Source organism: Mycteria americana, chromosome 15 (assembly GCF_035582795.1).
Source record: "Mycteria americana isolate JAX WOST 10 ecotype Jacksonville Zoo and Gardens chromosome 15, USCA_MyAme_1.0, whole genome shotgun sequence".
NCBI lineage: Eukaryota > Metazoa > Chordata > Aves > Ciconiiformes > Ciconiidae > Mycteria > Mycteria americana.
In genome coordinates, this window is record NC_134379.1 from 9,157,522 (window position 1) to 9,179,056 (window position 21,535).

The 21,535-nt window shown below is 47.6% G+C and overlaps 2 protein-coding genes across 2 annotated transcripts; one reads left to right on the forward strand and one right to left on the reverse strand.

Annotated features, from left to right (window-relative positions):
• Positions 1 to 1,100: 1,100 nt before the first annotated feature.
• On the reverse strand, positions 1,101 to 7,658 carry DERL2 (derlin 2). The gene is made up of 7 exons (XM_075517997.1): positions 7,510 to 7,658; positions 6,870 to 6,935; positions 6,516 to 6,589; positions 5,973 to 6,066; positions 5,243 to 5,438; positions 4,590 to 4,680; positions 1,101 to 2,035 (listed from the first exon to the last, which is right to left on the reverse strand). The coding sequence occupies exons 1-7, from the start codon at positions 7,600 to 7,602 to the stop codon at positions 1,930 to 1,932; spliced, it is 720 nt and encodes a 239-aa protein (XP_075374112.1). The 5' UTR covers positions 7,603 to 7,658; the 3' UTR covers positions 1,101 to 1,929.
• A 252-nt stretch (positions 7,659 to 7,910) lies between these two features.
• On the forward strand, positions 7,911 to 9,891 carry MIS12 (MIS12 kinetochore complex component). Its single transcript, XM_075518112.1, has one exon. The coding sequence runs from the start codon at positions 8,146 to 8,148 to the stop codon at positions 8,776 to 8,778; it is 633 nt and encodes a 210-aa protein (XP_075374227.1). The 5' UTR covers positions 7,911 to 8,145; the 3' UTR covers positions 8,779 to 9,891.
• The last annotated feature ends 11,644 nt before the right edge of the window (positions 9,892 to 21,535 follow it).

Consider the following 21,535-nt stretch of genomic DNA (forward strand, 5'->3'; position numbering starts at 1 on the left):
CAAAGTTCTTCCCAGATACGGATACCACGGTATTACTCGGTAAAGAGAAGAGGACAATCGTAAATACTGCACCAAAGCAGAAGGAAGCGTGCGAGGAAAGCAATTGTGGAAGAGCAAGGATGGACAAGCTGCCTCATCAACACATGGTAAGAACAGGAGATCGTCCTCAGGAAGGGGCACATCACCTTGCCCACTTCACAGCTTCGGATTTACAGAAGGTTTTATCCCAGCCACAGGGCTGTCTTTTAGCTTCATCTCCACTCCCTAACATCCCACACCAGCAAACGACTAAGAGGCTCTTAGAACACTGAACTAAAAAAAGGTTTTGATCAATTGCCTGTCTCAAAAGCTACCCTGAAGCAACATTGCCCAAAACATTTTTAGTACTCCTAGAGCAAGATTTAAAATCTGTTTTGGGGAAAAAAAAAAACCCCACACCTCCTTTAAGTTTTTATAACCTGTAACAGATAAAATGCAGATACAAATGAACTAATCTATTTTGTTTATCAGAATCTAACACGCTGCTTGTGGACAAAGCATTTCCCCACAAGATCCCAACACATTCATCTCCTGGACTACAAACAAGCTAAAAACCTGTAGCCAGTTTTTAAGAACAGCAAAATCTGAGACTAAACAAGATGATTACATGTGTGTCAAGGGTGAACCCATCCTCCCAAATTTAGGAGGAAGATGCACTTTCAACCATACCTCTTTTTATCTATTACGATATAATCAATAAAGAGCTACCCAGTACAGTCCATAGCGTCTTAGGAGTGACCGAACATGACGAGCTGAACTGTCTTCTGAATTCCTTACGGGGTTCCTCATACAGGTATTTGTCATCAACATAACTTTAAGCTAAATCCCACTCAGTGTCACTGACCTGTGTTGGACACTCAGTTCTCCCGCAAACAAACTTCATACACAGACTACGAATTTAACATCTTGAGTGGACAATCCTGTTTCCTGGCAGTTCTGAGAGACACTTGTGGGAAAAGCTTGCATTAATGCTATCTCTTCAGGGACTTGCTTTTTCCAACCTCTGCTTTTTCACCAGCTGCCTCAAGACTATAGGATTATACAGAGGATTAACAAAAAAGGATCCACAAGACATTTTATTCAACTCATCGTCCGAGATATTTGAGCAGTTCTGACTCCAGACAAGTTTTCTTCCCTAGTGCTCCAAGTCATTTAATAACTGATAGAAGCGTGCATGTGTGGGGATGGATTTTGTAGAACTACCTATTTAAACAAACCAGGAAGACTCAAACCTGGTCATCTGAACACACGGTCTTTGGGGGAAAAGCCATCAAAATGTAGTCTCAGCCTGCAAGTGCGTTCACACAGAGGCACATTCGTGAAACCCAACTGGCAAAATGAAAAGCCTGCATTATGCTACATGTTGTATTTCTTACAATTCAAACAAGACTGGAGACAATAGCATCTCAGATTAAAAAACCTTTTGCCATTGAAATAGGGACTTACACATTCAACCATTTTGTAGCTGTTTTATCCAAGAATAAAAAAAAAAAAAGAGTTAAAACCAAAAAATTGGTTTTGTCCCCTGGAAAGTTTCCCATATAGTTTCCTGTATCAAATAACTTGAAAAAATGCTTTAGAAATCACTTTAAACAAGTACTCATGGTCTTGTTAACTGAAGTTGACAGGAAATGGTTTCCAGTTTTAGGTTTTTGGCTCCACTGGATTAGTATTTTCGTTACCAGCACAATAAATTCCCTGACTGGGAAAGACACTGGTAGCCTGGAAGTGTCTTGGATTAGACTGCCATTTCATAAAGTGCTTGTATTCAAAACCGTAGAGCTGTCAAAAAGTGTCCTTTCTGCAACGGGGAATGAGAGAGTCCCCACTATGGAGCTTCCTTCAGGTCAGTCTCTCCCAGTTGTTGCTGGGCTTTGGCACAGACACTTATTAGCCTCCAAGGCGCTGACCTTCTCCCCATGCAAATCCTCCTGGTCGTTCCTCTGGCAAGGGATTGTAATTAGGATCATCTTCTGGTGTATCAAATATTGCTTTCCTGGAAAACAGAAAATAATTTTTTTTCCTTTAGAATAAGTGTTTCACAGTAAGACCAAGACTGCTCAAATTCTGCACATGTACAGCGTCCTCCCTCAGAAACAGCCTGCCAAAGCACTGGTGATTTATATCCAGGTCACACTTGCTCTCCAATTACGAGCCATCTGGAAGAAGGTCTAGAATTATGTGCCTAAATCAACCAAGACTGATGAGATTCAGCTGAAAGTTAAAATTCCACCTCCAGTGTAAGGCAGAATTTCATACAGCTAGCATGTTCTCCCAGGACAGAATAAGGGAGCAAAGCATGAATGGGATATCGAAGAGCTCTTCACATCTTGAAAAGGGGACAAAGTAAGAGTCAAATACAGGCAGTATTCTCTTAACGTCACAGGCAGGATGCAGGCATTGACAGGCAGACTTGAAATCCACAGAAGAGTCTGCATTTGAGACAACATTAGAGGCTTGGGTTTCCTATTTATGAAAAAAAAATCATGCTTAGTCTCGTAGGTTATTTTGCCACTCTCAAAACTAGTTTTAGAGATTCTCTCTCCGTAGATTTGTTTATCCACAAACAAAAATGTAGTAGATGCTTTGAAACAAACAAACAAAAAGTCACAGGCTGCATACAAGCAATCATTATATCCAAAACATCTTAAAAGTAAAGTGCGTTTAACAAGACAGTTCTTAGAATAGTTAAAGGGATTATTTCTCTTCACCCAGAGTGACAGGCCATTTCAGAAAAGTTTTCAGAACAGGAAAAAAGAAAATACCAGGGGTATTACAGGATTACAGCTAGAGACATCAAAGAAAATTAAAGCATCTGGGGAAAAAAAATTCCACAATTCTAGACCCAGACAAGAATCATAAGCAGCCTTCTGAACAGAGAGAGGTAAAAGGATTTAAATGGCAGCCTGAAGACAGCTGACACTTTTTCCAGAGGAAGAGAGTTACTGAGACAGCATGCATTGCTCCAACAGCCTTAGGATTCCTCCTGCACAGAGCTGAGTGCATACGCCCTTTTTGAAAATGGGAAATCTCAAATATATCCTTATCGCACACGTGTAATTGGACACTCCATTTGTCTAGAGTTGCATTTATGTGAAGGTAGCCCTCAGCAGAAACAGCCTTCAGCTGCTAAGGCCAAGTTAGATTAGCATAGGCCTGTGTTGTGGTTTAACCCCAGTTGGCAACTAAGCACCACACAGCCACTCGCTCACCCTCCCCCCACCCCTGCCCCGGTGGGATGGGGGAAAGAATTGGGGAAAAAAGTAAAACCCGTGGGTTGAGATAAAGACAGTTTAATAGAACAGCAGAGGAAAATGATGATAATAATAGTGATCACAGTAGTGATCACAGTAGTGATGCACAATGCAATTGCTCACCACCCATCGAACAATGCCCAGCCCATTCCCAGCAGCGATCGCTGCTCTCCGGCCAGCTCCCCCAGTTTCTATACTGCGCATGACGCCATATGGTATGGAATAGCCCTTTGGGCAGTGTGGGTCAGCTGTCCCGCCTGTGCTTCCTCCCAGCTTCTTGTGTGCCTGGCAGAGCATGGGGAGCTGAAAAGTCCTTGGTTTAGTGTAAGCACTACTTAGCAACAACTAAACCATCACTGTATTATCAACATTATTCTCATGCGAACTCCAAAACACAGCACTGTACCAGCTACTACGAAGAAAATTAACTCTATCCCAGCCAGAACCAGGACAGCCTGCAAAAGTGACCAGCACAGCTGTCCTTGGACAGCCATTCCTGCAGCCATCACCTGGCACAATTACTTGCTGAAGACAAAGCCTATACTGAGCAGAAATAAACTATCAATGTAAGTGTACTTGTCCAATCAAACAGGTATGACCCATCAGTTAAACTAAGCACGGGTCTGAATACGACAATTACTCAGGCTTCTGGAAGCTAGTTCAAAACAAAAAAAGAGAATCAGTTCAGCTTTAGATAATTCTAAGAGTCTCACAGAGCTCAACTTTCAATGTCTCAACTGCCCTATCATTTAGGCAAGCTCCTCTCACCCAGGCTGCTGTACAGCATTACAGATGATTGCAGCCCTCTTCGCAACAGGGAACTGAGTAGGAGTAGCACCACTCAATAGTACAAACACTGAAGTCTTTTGCCAAAGTTGTGAAATAGAGAACGATCTACAGATGAAAAAAAAATTAGATATATTTAATAGCTCAGTCACTGTGTTTGTACACAGCAGGACTCTTCTTATTCCTCACACCTCAATAAGAGACATGCATCTTTGGTACCACCACCAGGCAAAACTCAGTTGGCAAAGACTAAAAAGTGTCACCAAAGAACTCAAGGGTTACAAAACCCCTTTAGCCCTTCCCTGCAAGAAGTTAGTTCCCACTTACACATCCGTAAGACCTCCCCGCCCTTGTTTGGCAACACAAGTTAAATAAAACAGCAAGTACAGACACACCACAATTCTGTCTTAAGCTGTCTAATTTACCAGAAGTTGATGTCACTGAATTATAAACAGTTTTCCATGGAAGCGCTTTTCCTACATCTGTTCCAAATCACACACCAATACTTACAGGACAGACGGTGTTCTCAGAAGCCTTCCACCACCGGGCTGATTGGGAAAGACATCCTCTAAGAAAAAATATATATGCCCAACGGCAATGCCTAGCATGTAAAGAAAAGTCAGATGGTGATTTTCAATACTTCTCCTTTACAACTTCCAAATTCTTCACTAGAGTTCTCAGGAAAAGAAAAAAACCCCACACCATACATTGATTCTTTCACAGAAAATACGATAAGAGATACAGAAATACAAAAAACAATGAAGCACATTGACATCAGATGAAAAGTTTAACTTATGCTACAAGACATTAATACAACGAAAACTGTTTGTCATCATTAAACATACTGATGTTATTAGAGTTGATAAAAATAGTAATACAAGCTATTTTACTTCAATAGTCTGATGCCCTCCATCAGATTACGTACCTGGGCTGATTCCAAGCAATAAAGAGCCAAAGCATCAGAAGCTCTTTCCATCCTTGTTACAGTACAAAATATGCTACAGTGTTTAGAAATCAAGAAAAGCCTGGTATAAATACAGCACCATTATGCCAGACTGACTAATACTAAGTAAGAGGCATTTAGCTCCTTGTTTTTTCCACATTTTTTGTTTCATGTAAAACACTAGCAGAAACAAATCCCTGTGATTCTTGCCATTCCTTACCCAGGAGATCCACAATGATGGAGTTCCCCAAAAGCAGTGAAAAGCCCATCAATACCCAGGGTAGAAATGGGGCTTGAAAGATGAGAAGACCAAAAAAGTTCATACGGACATAGGGATTCCTGCGGCTCCATACATACACGAGCATTATTGTGAATGCTTGACCCAAGAAAACCAAGTTCACAAACAGGCCAAAAAGCTGTGATAGTGAGTTAAAGAAAACAGTTCACCAAATAATTGTTGTGAGGTCAAGCATGAGAAGAATTTGACAGCTTGACCAGTAGTCCTACATTTTCCATACAATTCCTATCTCTACTTTCCCAGGTTCAAGTAAATCAAACCTACTGTCAATCAAATTCAACACCTATAGCAGGATTCAGGGTACCTGCAGCATGAATAATCCCGTTAAAGTATAATGTAGCATGAAATCACTGAAACAACAGCATTCCTCTTAGACAACCTGAGCACAATTATACACCTGAGCAATCCTCTTATCTGATAACCTCATTTCCATAATCCTGTCAAGCAGTAAAAAGCCTGAAGGACCAGCCCAGTATTTAACAGCAACAGTCACAAAGCATTCAAAATTACTTTAACAAATACTGTTATTCCTCGTACTACACACAAAAATATATTATCACCTCAGAAATAAGATAAATGGAACATCATGGTTTCAGTTCTCATTCACATACCTTTAGCTTCACTAAAGCAGTTTGGAATAAAAAAAGGATACAGTCATTAAAAGTCCTCCAAAAAGGAACATAAATACAAAATCTGCCGTCCGACCTCGAAAAGAGCCTTCTTCAAGCATTCGGCAGTAACGATATCTGAAGTCGCAGGTCAGGAAAATTCAATTGCGAATGAGTTTAAAGAAAGATCCAAGCGGAAAAGGATTCAATTATACATGAGCTTAGACGTAAGTTTTGTATCAATTTACTTCATCAACTGGCTTTTTCTGGGTGCCTCAGCAGAGAGGGCAGACCCAGGAGAAAAAAGGTGCTTGGAATGTTCTCCTGTGTGTCAGAACCAACCTGAAGGATCAGGCTCGTACAACAAAGTCTTAACACCACAAAAATAAATGGCAAAATTCTTGACAACTTATGAAGGAAATCCCGTTGATGTCCATTCATGACATCAGTGAAGTCAGCATTGCCAAACTCCCAGGAACTTCATGGTGGAGCAGAACCGAACCTTTGCCTATATGCACGTATAGCAACGTGCCTGTACTCTGGAGCTCTGCTTTCCAAGGAAAGAAAACAAACTTGATGAAGGATACAAAAAGATCATGTTAAATAAAAAATTAAAGCCAACTGGTCCAAAGAATAAGTAGTTTGTGATTAACCTCCATACCTGGAAATGAGACAAATACAAGGACTTTAAACATGACAGCTTATTTTTATTGTCTAAATATAAAAGCAAGTAACAATATAACTGAAATCTCCTTCACAGTCAACGAATCTAAAACCTATGCTAAGATACAGTCATCTGCACTCCAGCTTCATTAGCTTTTTTAAAATATAACTTCAATATGAAAAGTCATAGTAATTTGTAACACTCAATTTTGAGAGGACAAGCACTTGCAAACTCAACAGTTTACTTAAAAACCTCCCATAGTTTAGGAAACACTTACTTGAAAGTGTTTAAATATTAATTCAGGGTTGAAATACAGCTGAAAGGGTGTGATTAGTTCTAATTGCTGAAAAAGAAGAGAACATTTGATGGAATCAGTACACCAAGAAAAAGCTATACGCACCCAAACGAGTAACCCCCTTTCTCTCTGCCAAAAAGAGGCCAGCAAGTTCTCAGTCAGCACAGTGAGCTTTCTAGCAAAAGCCAGCCTCAATAACCTCTGCAGCCCCCTCACGCCGCTATTATGTATTTCTGCTTTCCTCTTTTCCAGGTTTCACGGCGGGCAGGCAGCGGGGGTCCTGGACACACTGCTTTCGGGGGACCCCTCCGCTCAGACGGCCCCGAGGGGAAGAGACCCGGCCCTGGGGCGGGGGAGGTGTCCGGGATAACCCCTCTACGGTTCCCAAGCGCATCCCTCTCCCCAGCTCGCCGGCACGGCTCCAACAAGTCTCACCCCCTCTCCCGGGCACCCTCCGCGCAGCCTTCCTCTCCCCCGCGCCCCGCCGGCTCTGTCAGGCCGCGGGCGGCCGCCCGGGGTCCCGCGGAGACCGGACCCACCGCCCCCACCCATGGGCCGGGCCCTCAGGAGGGTCTGCGGAGGCGCGGGCCGGAGGGAGCGCGGCCGGCGCGGCCCCACTCACCACGGCGGCGGTGGTGAGGACGCAGGCCGTGGTGTAGGCCCGCGTAACGGGCGGCACCTGCAGGTACTCCTGCCGGAAGGTCTGGTACGCCATCTTAGCGCTCCCCGCGCCGCTTCCGTTTCCGCCACGCGTCTGCGCCTGCGCGCACCGCCCCCGCCGCCGACCCCGGCGGAGCCAATCGGCGCCGGCAGCGCCCGGGCGGCCGCGCTGCGCTCTCATTGGCCGAGCAGCGAGCGCGGCCTATTGCCCTCCTCGCTTTCCCCGCCCCCGAGGGCTGGAGCGCTTGATGATTGGGCGGCGCGTTTATCCTCGCGGCCACTGATTGGCTGCGGACGGTGCCGCCCGCCTGAGGGAGTTCGAACGGGACGGAGAAGCGGTGGAGGCCGCGGAGCGGCCGGCGGGCGGGCTTGGCACCGGTACCGGCCTCGGTTACCAGCCTCGGTCTGCGGCACTAGAGCGGGAGGAGCGGCCCCGGTGCCTCGGGTAACGGCGCGGGAGGTCCGCGGCTGCGCTGGGCGTCCTGTGGGATCCGGCTTCCCCTCAGCTGCGGGCTCGGCCTTCCCGCCTACAGCAAGGCCCGTCTCCCCCAGGGCCTGCGTTTCTCTCTCCTTTCCTTACCGGCTTTCATCCGCCACCATGTCGGTCAATCCCATGGCCTACGAAGCGCAGTTCTTCGGCTTCACTCCCCAGACGTGCATGCTGCGCGTCTACATCGCGTTCCAGGACTACCTCTTCGAAATGATGCTGGTCGTTGAGAGTGTAATCCTGAAGAAGCTGAACGGGTTTCCCGACTGTAAAATCGGCCCCTTACAAATCCGGAAAAGCACGGAGAAATTTCTTCTCTTCATGAAGGAGCACTTTGATAAACTCTTCAGTAAAATGGAAGAAGTGCTTCTGCAGCTGGTGTTAAACATCCCTAAGAACGTGCTCCTTCCCGAGGATAAGGTCCACGAGCAGTACCCGTACAGCAAAGAACAGTTCCAGGCGCTTCAGAATGAGATCCATCAGCTGCAGCAGCAGTACAGGGCTGAGGCGTCTGCTGGGCAGGCGCTGCGCGCAGAACTGGAAGAACAGAAGGCTGCTCAGGCTGAGCTTGAGAAGATTTTGCAATGGTTTGATGGGCTTGAGAATATCTGTAGGGAGCACGGGACCGGCAACTTCAAAGAAAGCTTTGCATTCTTGACACAGAACTCTAAGAAACTGCAAGACGTGCTGAAAGATGTTGAAGAGAAAAGCAAAAAAGTAAAGAAGCATGATGAGTTATTGTAATGGAAATTCTGAAAAGGCAACAAAAATCATTTAGACAGCTTGCTTATCTTTCCAGAAGCATCTCCCCTAATCCCTTACTCCTCTAATCCTGCCAGGATCTAGACTAACAGCTGTCAAACTTTGTCAGTTTGCACCTATTTAGCAGCTCCCTAGGGAAGGAGGGAGAGAAAAGGGCGTTGTTTTTCTGTGAAATGTAACTGAAAGTGGAGATTGGCAATAAATTTTGGGTTGGATAACCTGGCTGTGAACGTATATGAATGTTTCCTGACCTTATGAACATTAACTTCGAACACAACATAGCATTTGCTTATTTTGATTATTTAAAAAAAAAAAATCCACCTGTAAGAATGTCTAAGTGAATTTCCAGACTGATACCAGTTCAGAGTTGATGTTTTTGTCAGCGAGGACATCGGGACTTTGCACCAGCTTCCCGAAGGAGCTGTATTGCACAGGCAGCGCCTTCTTAAGGCTAAGGTGCCGGTCACTGTGTTTTAAAAGCCAACAACTGGGAAGTCCATAGAGAAAGGTGAGACAGTGACACTGTTGTCAAGGTTCTGATGAGAAATAGACCTGTTTGCATCAATACTGAATTTCAACCCAATTTCTGAAACTTCAGGGTTACTTTACCACTCCACGTACGCTTGCAAGGAGGTAGCTGGTGTTTTCTTTAGGCAAGGACAGCGTGCTGCTCCATAGACCAACGATGTAGAAGCCACTGGAAGAAACAAGCAGCTCGATTGCTTTGTCCTACTTTAGCTTATGTTGCTTTATATATATTGTTTGTTTGTCGTCCAGTGTCCTTTTTCTACGAACTAGCAAAGTCATTTCATTCATGTTTAATCAGATTTTCCTGTACAAATGTTGTGAAGACCGCCTGATGTGCTTGAGTTCTTTGAAGTCACTTAATTAAGCTTATTCTATCTGTACTTGCTTCAAAACACCTTAGTCTGCGTGCATCTTTCCGTTGGCCTCCACAGGTTTTGAATCTCCTGTACAGACATACCGTGAAATACCAATCCTCATTTCTACTTTACTAGCATAGATGTTTGAAAGACATTAAACTTGTGAATAATTTAGAAGTTACTGCAATAAAAAAAAATATTAAAAGCATTAAATACACTTTGCAATTCTTTCTTCCCTGACTTCTGAAGACTTCCTACGGAATCAGCTTGGTAAAACCAGTGTCTTTAAACATACATCGCCTTGATGTGCGGCTGGAGGCCTGTGAGACTCAGTGGCCACTCTTGAAACCCTCACAGAGGAAATTAATTTCTGATGTTGAGCTCTCGACTTCTGTAGTGGATGTTAGTCTATGTGGAGGCTGGAGTTCAGAGGAGGGAAAAATAGGGAATCAGGTAAAAAATAAGTTACTTCTTTAGAAAACAATTTAACAGTTATCTAATATTCTCAAACTTGAAGTAGAAAAATGTCACAATTAATACAGTGCTGTAGATAGTCTTGCTGAAAAAGTGTGTCTTCGTTCCATACCATCACCATCAGTTCTGTTGCAGAAATCGAGCAGCCACTAGTCTGTAAATGGAACGCAGATACGTAGCTGTTGGTTCATTTCATGCGAAATTGTAAAGAATAACATTTGGAAAACCTGCTAAGAAACAAAGGTGATAACGCGAACCCAAAGAGCCCATGAACGGTTCCACAAGGGAAGAACTACAAGCAAGAGTTTGACAGAGGGGGATGAAACAGCCGACTGCTGCCTGGCCTTCAGGGCACAGCACAGAGCCATTGCCGTCCAAATCTCACAATGTCACGGTATGTTCACTGGAGGCCTCAAAATTAGTGGTATCCTCTATTAGAAATAAAGAGGAGGAAAAAGTGGTGTGGAAGGTAGCACTGATGTCTCTGAAACCTTTTCCTTTCTGCCTGCAATCCTGAATACAGGCCTTGCTGCAGGCAGAGGGGAACGTCCCGAACGCGAAGGTCTTCACGTGTATTCATGCAGCGCTTCAGCACCTGTGCTGTTTGGGGTTGCATCGCTGTGGAATGCCTTGGTATTTAGGCACTGGTGGGACCTGACTTGTTGAATTAGCCCTTTTAAGGTATTTATTTCTGAAAAAGGGGTTGCATTTTTTTTGGTGAATGAATAAATCATTATTATGAACACATAAGACAGCCATTTACAGCTAATCGAGGTTCCCAACAGGAGATTTATTATGCTGAGTGCTTTGTTTAGGCTTCTCTTCAGCTGAGAGTAAATGCTGGTGGTCTGATGACAAAACCGTTTAGCTAAAATAAATGACACATGGAGAAGAGCAGATCTGTGAATTAAAAAGGAACTTTGCCATGACCCCTCTGGAGATACCGGCTTCTTAAATTCAACTGCCATTAAAATCCTGTAACCTAATTTCTCCTCTTCATTCTTGTTCATAAAATCAATTTAAAGAATAAAAGTCTTTAACTGGGGGGTCAGGATACACAGTGAAGGCTGTTGCCAAATATAATCCTTCCCCAAGAGCAATAAAAAGTCTCTCCAGGAGATCCAGCATATTTCAGTGACATGTGGTAGCCGTATATTGAAGAACAATTGTTTTGTGAGAGGGAATAATGCTGTTTTTTTAAAATGCTTACCTATGAAATGCAAACAAGCATTGAAAGTCCTTTGTTAATAACACTTCCAGTAAAACTGAACGAAATGGATATGCACAGAAGCGTTAGCGGAGAGGGGGTGCCGCTCACGGGAGCTCACCTCGCCTAATGCCGACGTTACGGTATGAAACTGCAAAGGCTGTCACAGAGCAAAATCGGCACCAAGGCTGAAGTAGCACCAACGAAGCAAAATCCTTGAGCCTGAAAGCGGGGCAGGAGCCCGCCCTGAGCTCCCTGGCACGCTGCAGTGCCCACAGAGCTGGGCTGCGCTGCCGGCCGGCGACGCTCTGGCAGCAGAGGGCACCGGGAGACTGGCCCAAGGCTTTGCTCGCAGAGAAGCCTGGTTTATTTTTTTCCCCGCCTCTCCATAACTTTCACGTGCACCAAGAATTGTCAAGTGTCTCCTCAGATGAATCAGTTGTTTCACCCTTAATGAGTGGGAGACACTTTTCTTTGGGCATTACATTCCACGAGAGACCACGCACGTGTTTGCAGAAAGCTGGATCAGGATGGACCGTTTATACACCCTAAGGCTGTATTTTCCTTTAAAGAGGAATTATTCTCATTGTCACTGAGCTGTGCTCAGCCCCCTGCACTTTCTCCTCTCCCGACCAGGCAGCTTGCACAGCACCAACATCTTCTCCAGTACATTTTTCACGATCGCAGTTGTGGGCGAGCAGGGAGTGGCGGTACTGGGCATGATGGTTGTACTGGGACTCGCCTGGACATTGCAATCACTACATGACCCTTGTGTTGCGATTTCAGTGTATTGTTGTATCACGCTGCTAAAGCAAAATCTCCTGTAATGTCAAATAGGTAAATATCTCAAATAAGGAAATCTGACATTAAACATTCAACCCTCCTGGCGCGGGATATCTAACAGAGCCGCTCAGGGAGCACTGGGCTCTGGCAGGGCCGTACCTGCACCGGCCTCCCACCCTGTGAACGCCCCTTCCTACCTGCTCCCAAGAATGACGTCCTGTCACTTGCGCTCCTGGCATTCGAGTCGTCATAGTGAAATATTTTGAAATAAATTATTTCCCAATCCTCCGGAAAACGGTGCAGGAGGTGCCTTTGGCCAGCACCAGCCACCCTCGGGACACGAGCCTGGGAGCTGCTGCCGCGCTTTGCCACCGCACTTTGCAAAAGCTTGTTAGGCAGCTGCCTGCGAACGCCCCGCTCTGCTCCGGGCTGCCGGTGCCTGAATCCCTAATTGCCAGGGAAGCTTCCAGAGCCTGTGCAATCCCCCCAATTAACCTCAGACACTCACGCTACTTTATGGCGTCTGGCGAAGGCCACAGGGTTTTCCTTCCAGCTTCACCTGCTGCTGCAGCAGCTCGTCCTTCGGCTGCGGGTTCCAACGGTACCAGAGGGGCATTCCCAGCCCCGAATCGTGCTCACACATTTGTGGGTCCTGTCAAGGTCCAGACGCTGGTGAGCAGCTCGACGTACCCTGACTCCATCCTCACTGGCCTCTCCGTCCGTCCTGGCCCTGCTTGCCGGGGGCTGATTCAGCACATCAGAGCAGCGCTGGCCACGGCACGCGTCCCATCGGTGACAGCGGTACAGGTACAAGGCAGGCAGAGACAGGATGGCACCAAGCTGCTGCAGATTGGAAGATTCAATCCCTTCGGGGCCAGGGACGTCCCAGCAGCTGGATGCACCTTCAGGATGGGGAAAGGCTTCAAGCCCCACTGCGGCTACCAGGACTATCAGGTTTTCAGCAAAACTCACTCCAGGGAATAAAAAGCGCTCGCCAGCTGTGGGTAGGACGTGCAGCCGGATTTGTGGCCCCCACACATGGAGGAGGGGGTCAGGTGCAGCGAGGAAGGAGCCAGCACCGTGTCCCACAGTGGCAGTGCCCCCAAAATGCCCTACAAACACCTGGGGGTTCAGTTCCCAATGCAAGGGGAAAAAACAGAAATAAAATTTAGAAATTTTTTGGCAGCATTCACAGCCGATTTGAGCACTTGGGGCCAGGCGATGCAGCCCTCCTCAACATATATGCTGAATGATGGTGTAATTAGCAGCCGTTAATAAACCCACACCTGGCAGAATGCCAGCCTGGGGCCGGGGGCGGGGAGGGGGGGGTGTTACTGTATGCCTCCTCATTAAAAGCTTTAATTACAGGCAGGAAATGCTGGTGGCAGCCACAGGCTTTAATTGCTTCACCTCAAGCTGGCGGCAGGTCAGCTCCCTCCCTTGCTGGCAATCCCTGTCCCCGGCTGCCGTCCCCATCCCCGTCCCCATCCAGCAGCAGGGCTGAAGGGACCAACAGAGCAGGGAGGAGATGCTCATGTGACACCATCCCATTATAATGATGAAAAAAACCCCGTTATCCCCCAAAATTTTCTTTCACAGATATTTTGGCTGGCCCAGACTAAGCAAGAGCATCCCCCTTCCCAAAATGCAGCCCTGAGAAACCTCCCCTGCCAAAAAAAATAGGCAGGGAGACAGATGGGCGCTGCAAGGCACCACGGGTGACACGAGTGATCCCGGCTGGCGTGCGCGGTGGCTCTCCCCTAATGCATTTGCACACCACACGCCGTAAAATTGGATGGGGGTGAAAGCGCTGAGCACCTCGGTGGGATTTACGGAGAGCTGCCCTGGTGCTGCCCCCCTGCACTCCAGCCCCTGCATTAAAATAAATGGGGCACAGAAAATGGGCATTCACACCACATTAGTGGCAAAACATTGATTTACTCAAGCGAAGAAACTCGGTCAGGGCTTGATGCTGGCGTCTCCTGGCTGTGTTTGCTGGACCTCCCCGGAAATTGCTTTAGAAAAGAAAATGGTAAATGGCCTTTTCCTACTCAAGGCGAAGAAAAGACAAACCCTGGAAATGTTTGGCAATAATGTGTAAGATCAACCTCCCCCTCCCCAGTTAAACCATAGGAAAGAGGGAGCGTGATTAAACAACCTCTCTGGAGGGAAGCCTTGGAGGCGGCCGCACAGCTTAGTGCGGAGCAGCGCGGATAACAGTAAAGGGTGAAGTTTATAACGGGGTTACTCCCGGCTGGGGCTGTGTCTTCTGAGGGCTGATGACTCCCCCTTCACTGGGGACCACAAGGGCATCAGGAGAAAACACATCCCTCGCACAGCCCTGCATGGCTTTGGGTGCTTTCCCAGCCCTTCGTCCTGCCTCCACATCCATCCTACCAACGCTGCAGTTAGTTTTAAGTAGCAGTTGTGGCTCCCAGGGCCAAACTTGGCATGACAAAATGTGATTCAGAGGCTGGTTTAGCTCCACCTTAGCTGTAACTGAGAACTCAGGCTTTTGCTTTAAAACTACCACCCGTTTGCAGCCGGACTGTGCCCGAAGCCCGGGCAGCAACTGCTTACCAGCACCCAAACCTGCAGCTCGTAAGGACACACGCTGGCATCTAATATCAGACCCAGCAGAAACGTCTTCCCATCTTTTGTTGGAAATCTTCATAGGAAATTTAATTTCAGCCTGAAGAAAAAAAAAAACCAAACCAACCTAAGCAAATGAACTAGAGAAATAATGTTGAGGCAAGATTGAGCCTTTGGAGCTCATTTCCCTGTATGGATCCTGCCAGGCAGCGATGCCCCAAAACTGGACACTTTGGACCCAATGGTCCCATGCCTGCGACCCGTCCGCTTGCTGTTCTCACACCCACCACCAGCTCTGAGGATTTTTGTCCCCTTCCCCCAGCCCGGCACCTCACTACGTACCCTCTGCCCAGGCAGCCGTGACTCCCGTATGGCTGCTTCTGAGGATTTTATCACCTCTCATTTCCCTGCAGAAAGGAAATTCTCCCACTGCTTTCCCTTGCTCAGCCCTCCCGGGCTGTTATTACTCCTACTTACACAATTCAGAATATTATTCCCTCCTGTCACCTTAATTTCTAATAATTAGTGTTTGGTGTAACGCTACAGCAGAAGTCAGTTCTTAATGAATATTATAATAAGCGCTAAATTATAATTTACTGCTCAAGAAATCCATTTTGAAATGCAGCCCATTTAAGAGAAAATGAGGGGGAGCGGCTTTCAAGCCATTTACCTGGCTGGGTCAAACCCCAAATCAAGTCCCCAGCAAGATCCTAAAATGACCATAAACCCCGGGGCATTTACTGGCCTGGGACACGTCACCGACCATGTCTCGGGGCTGGATGCGTGATGGTGGCAGTGACGTGACCCACCGAGGGGGGACCGGGATGCCGCATCCCCAGGGAACAAGCAATTATAGACTTCAATATTTTATTTACTCCCTGGCAAAACGCTGGGGTATTAATCCACCCAGCGTCGGAGTGGGAGATAGCACTAATCTAGCAAAAGTGCTTGGGCATTAACGCGTCCTCGATGTCCCCATTTGCACACCCGAGCCTCTGCCGGTCCCTCTTACAGAGCGGTTTTCCTTCCTCTCGTGGTGCTGGTGGCAGCGAGTTCAGCCCCTTGCTACGGCACTGGGGCACATCTGGGCATGTTTTTCTGAGCTTATCACATGAATTGCTTCTCCAGTAGCACAAAGCAACATGGTACCTTCCGTACCCGCTAAGGCTCGGCCGGTCGGGATTGCTGCAGCACTGAACGACCCGGCCCCAAAGGGGGTTTCAGCTCGTCGGTCACTAATTTGGTGTTGGTGTGCTGGGAACAAGCTAGGAAACCCAGCTGGGGAAAAAAAAAAAAGAGGAGGATAAAAGTTTAAAGTGATGTTCAGCAGCTGCCTTGAGCCCACAGGAGCTGGTGATGGAGCTCGTCCCCCCCTTTCCAGCGCTGAGTCAGCCCATGCCCTTGCAGTGACCAAGCCCCAGCCATTTCTGCCATGGTTTTGGGAGAGCCACAACCGCCCGTCCTCATCGCCACCCTGGAGAGGGTCATTCCCTTAACAAAAATGCAAAGGCCGGACTTGTTAGGAATAAACATTCCCAGGTGAGAAATAAAGCTGCATGGCTTATAAAATCTAAGCAAACCCCCTCTCTCTTTTAATTGAGGCTGCACCTAAAAGATGGTAATCACTATATCCTTCGTTACAAGTAACGGGGCCACAAAGTGCTTTTTGCTCAGCATTTGCAAAATAAATAGCAGGTTTTTGTCTTAGTGTGGTTTGTTGGGAAACACCAATCACCATCTCGGTGTGCAGCCTGCTGCTGCAAGCAGAATGGGAACATGAAGCTGTAACATCCTAATTGGAAGCATGGACATGCCTCGTGCCATGCCATCCACCAGCTGCCAGGGGAGAGGCAAGGGTCGGCTCAGACAGGGACGTTTCTGTGACGGGATGAGTTTCTCGGCAGACAACAACTGGCTCAGGGCACAAAGTAGGCTCCTGCTTTCTTCAGGGAGGGAGGAAAGGGAGGTTAGGGATTTCCAAAGCTCTGCCCACACTTGGAGAGTTTGCCAGAGCAGATAAAACGGCAAACCCCACCTAGAAACAACTTGGGTTGTCCGGCAAAACTGTGTGTTCACCCCCGCCACACGTCCCCTCCCAACAACACAACAGCAAACAGCCCAGCTCTACTGGAAAAACACGCTTCAGGATATGATGCATCCAAGATTCTTCTTTTTCCATTTACTTTTGCTGTTCAGGCACAGCCAAGGACCTGGACCTGCATGAGCGACCATCCTTGGCTGGAAGGGTTTTGGTGTCCCCATTTCTGTCCCCTGACCACGAAGCCAAAAAAAATCAGCTTGTGGGAATAAGAAGCTGAGTCTGGTCTGCTTAACCAGAGGGACTGAGTACTGTGCCAGCCGAGCGATGAGCTGTCTCAGGGGACACACAGCCCAGCCGATCCCTTGTGCTCTGGGGTCTCGGTTCCTCCTGGGCAGCTCATTGCGGTACTCGGGAACAGGCTGCGAAGGTGTCAGGAGAGCAAATAAAGCCCAGAGCATCTCGGTGAACAGACAAGACCCCAGACCCAGTTCACTATGAGTACTTTGTACCTCGGGTCCTTTTACATCCAGACGCAGAGGGTGCTAGCGATTTATACGCCCATGAATTAACGGGTGTGTTTAGCATTAGCTGTTATTGGGCCCATTGTGTCTCTCTTTGGGCAGAACATTAATGACAGGTGATGAGATAATGCCTTAATTTTTTTTTAATTATTTTTCAGTATTATACAAAAGGGAAGAGCACGGTGCCTCTGCGTGCCTCACCTGGAGGAAGGTCCCCGGAGCACCGCAGGATCAACCAGTTCCGGCACAGTGGCACCAGATGAAGGAAACTGGGTTTTGCTGTGGTTTCCACAACCATGCAGAGTTAGCTCTAGCCCAGGCCAACATCTCTTCTTCAAAGCAAATTGCACGTTTCTTTGGAAGCAACTGCAACTAAGGCAAGACAACTTCACAGATCACAATACAGCAAGATGCTGTAACAGCCGGTGATGCGGTACCAAAGCATGACGGGTCCCTGAGCCTCTTCATCCAGGGAAAAGCCCAGCAGGGAAAGGGCAGGGACAAAAGGAGTGGTAGAAGCCCTGTAAGCCCCTCTTTGCTGTAGCCAAAAGCACAGAGAGGGCTTGAACAGCAGAGAGCATGCGAGAGCCAGCAGCAAGCGCCGCATCAGGAACCGCACTTACGCCAAGTGTCATTTCTGTGGACTTTATTGTCATTTTCTCTTCAGTTCTAGAGTACAAAAGCATGCAAAAAATAGCATCTCTATTCATGGTACATATTTACAGTGTAATGGCCACATGCCATTACAGCACTGAGTGCATATACATCATGCTTGAATTATAGCAGAGTACATACAGAGTCATATTTAACATCAAGTATAACAAGAGACTTAAATACTAACAGAACAGGCCTATAAATCAGAAACAGCAGCAAAATTACAGCACAGAGGATCCAAATTATATCCTCAAAAGTTGCAATTTATTTTTTCTTGAATTTACACTATTTTTTTGGAGCGCTTTGACTGATGGCTTGTGGTTACTGACTGAGGGCCTGGGCGTCTGCTAGCAGCGACTCTGAGCATACATGGCTTTTCTTCAGGAAGGGAAGGTGAAAGGCAGCAGCTAGCTCTTGAGCTCCTTTCCTTCCCTTGTCCCGTGGAAGGCTGCGTTCAGAGTAACAGGGTCATGCGATAAGCCAGGTTAATGGGAGGGACCTGATCAGATCATGGTCTTCTTTAAGAGGCTCTGGGCCAGAAAAGAAATCCCTTTCACTGCTTTGCTCAGCAAACAACACTGTGAACGTGTCCTGGTAAAGTGGAAAAGTTTGGTACCCAAACTAAGATATATATACACACACAAAACCCCCACTATCTGCTTTCCAGTCTCCAGTATTCCTGCTGGACACCCGATGTGCTCATGCTCTCAGCAGGATCCCCCAGCACTGCAGCACAGTCCTCCTTCCTTTGGAAAGGCTTTTACATTTACGGAGATGCCCATCCCCTCCGGGCAGGAAGGAGCCTGCCTCTCCTGCTGTCACCATCCAACACAAAGGTGAGATCGCCCATCCCAAAGAAGGACCATCTTTTATTGTAGCAGAACAATAATACGGAGCAGCCAGCAAAACACTGAAGATAGGGGCTCTGCGCCTGGAGATCACTGATGAAGGTGCCCGAGACCATAAACGATCCTTTTAACTCACACGGCCAAGTCTGCCCAGAGACAACACCGGAGAGACAACAATCCTTGCTGCGTTTGTTCTGAAGCTCTTGCATTAGCTGCACCATCAAAGGATAACTTGCAATCATGCAACAGCTTCTCACGTACCTGGTTGTGCTGCTTGGTGTAAAAAAGCCCAAGGCACCAGCTACGGGATGTTGCTCGCTGCAGCTGGTGGGGGATGAGGGGCTCTGAGGGTGAGCGAGGGCAGCCAGGACCCTTAGAGAGAGCCTGGGTCTCTAAGGGGCTGGGACAAAGCCCCTGGGCTGGCAGAATGAAGCTCCTGGTTTTCTTGGGCAAGATATGAGAGGGAAAGCACCGAGCTGGAGAGAGCAAGTGAGCTCCCCCCAGCCCCACATCACAGAAATGGAGGAAAACCTCCTTCAGTCCCTGCTGCAGAGCTGCTGATGGCTTCAGGACACGGAGCTGGGCTGAAAGAACATAAAATTCCTCCCACCAGCTCCCCCCTGCAAGTCTGGCAATAAATAAGGAATTAAACCCCGTCCTGGGAGTCGTTTCGTTGAGCTGCAATTCATTATGCAGCTATGCTGTTCCCCCGCCAGGCTCCCTTCGGATGCGGCCGTACACAAAATCACCTTTCCCATAACCAACCCTGATGCTGCCCGACCACCGGCTGCTCCTGCCGTCCCCATTTTTATTCCCCAGGAATATTTTCCAGGGCAGCACGTGTCAAACCACTCTCCCTAGGACCCCCAAACACACAGCTTGGGTTAGCAACGCCACGCTGCAGGGAGCTGGAGGTGTATTTATCCTCAGTGGGTTTTGCACCGTTTTGCTTGCCTTGGGGGCCAAATTCTGGCACGCGGCAGGGGAGATGAAGGGGCCGAAGGGGACAGGCAGGCACAGAACAGGGCACAGCAGCAGGAGCGCGCTGGGCTCGCCAGAGACCCTGTACTTATCAGGCGTCCCCCCCATGGTGTATCACAGGGGACGTGCAAAGAGAAGATACCTAAAGCTACCACATTTTCCATCTCTGACCCCGCAACCTCTCTCTGCAGCGAGGAAGAGCAGCAGCCCACGCTGGTGCCCGAGGCAGGCTGCAGCCCCCCAGCTGGACCCACTGCCAGTGTTCAGCATGGCCGCACCTGCAAACCCGCAACCAAAGTGCACCGCTCCCTCCCAATCTCCCAGTGCACATCCAGCTTTGAAACTCAAAGATTTCTCTAACCTGCAACACGCAAAACGTGAAGCACTGTCTGGTCAGGAGATGTTGGCCCCAGATATGACACAAACAAGATACGTAGCTGATGCCACCATGACCAGCAAAGGACAGGCCTGACTTATCCACCCTTGAAATGATGATAAAGAAAACATGTCAAAGACACATGGCACGTGGTCTTTCAGAAAGCCCAGTCTTTTGCTGTGCGGCTTGCTTCTTGTGTCTCAAGGCACTAAACAAATAAAATATAATCCCAGCCCAGTCCCACTTACTGCTGCAGGTGATTTAGTTTCTCTCGTGAGCATGAGTTACTGGCATTACTGGCGGCTACACCACGGCTGCCCACGCTGCAATTTCTCACGGATACATCACTGGGAACCACTGCCCAAAGCAGAGCCCCTGCACTGGCGCAGCTGGAGGAGGCAGCTTTATAAACGCCATGGGTGGTTCTTCATGCATCCATTCGCATGCTGCAATATATCAAAGAGCTGAAAACCTCATTTCTTTGCAAATGTGACATTCATAGCAATGTATTCCTGCCCAAAGGGTCAAAGACATTCACTGCTGTATTCCTTTGTGCCAGTCAGGAGAGACTAAACCAGGGTTTTTACTTAGTACTACCTCCCAAACCGAAGGCCTAGAGGTATTAATTGAGAAAGACAGAGAAATCTACCTCCTGGTGATCAAAGAGACATGTGATTTCCCCAAAAGAGACATTTCCTTCAAGGTCTCTCAATCTGGGCTCACCCCCAAGCTGGAAGAGCCAACCAAAGCTGACCAGAGCCGACCATGCCATCACGCAGCGGGGAAAGAGGAGCCCTCCCGGGACGCAGAGCCCAGCAAGCGCAGTTCAGAGCATCCCGGTATCACTTTTCACAGGATGCTGGTGCTTCAGGAATAGCACAGGCAAGCGAGGATTTGGAGGGAGAAAATACAAAGCATATACAAAAGCATCAAAGCGTGCCTATGCCATCTCTTCTCACTGCTCGGAGGAGCCCTGCATGCTAAACCCCATCCCCTCATTCACAGAGAGAAGTGAAACAAGTATTTAGCCATCCAGCTAAAGAGAAAGACTTTCTTGAATGGATAAAAGGGCTGGCTTGCCAGAGAGGTTTATTTTTAAATAAATACTATCTCTTGAGTCTCTTCCTTTCTTCAGAGCAGAAACAGCGTTGCTCCGAGCTGCCCTAACATGCACATACACAAGCAAGGATTTCGTTTCAGCTAAGTGAGAACTAGAGCATATTTTTGCAGGAGTCCTACCAAGCCTTTGAATAAATCTGGGTGTTTCTCTTGCTGCTAGTGCCCCTTGCTCATTTCATTTCGTGCAAGTTTTCAGGCTGCTGTCTGCAATGCAATACAGGTGGTTTCTGGAGGTATAAGGGAAAGACCACAAGGCTGG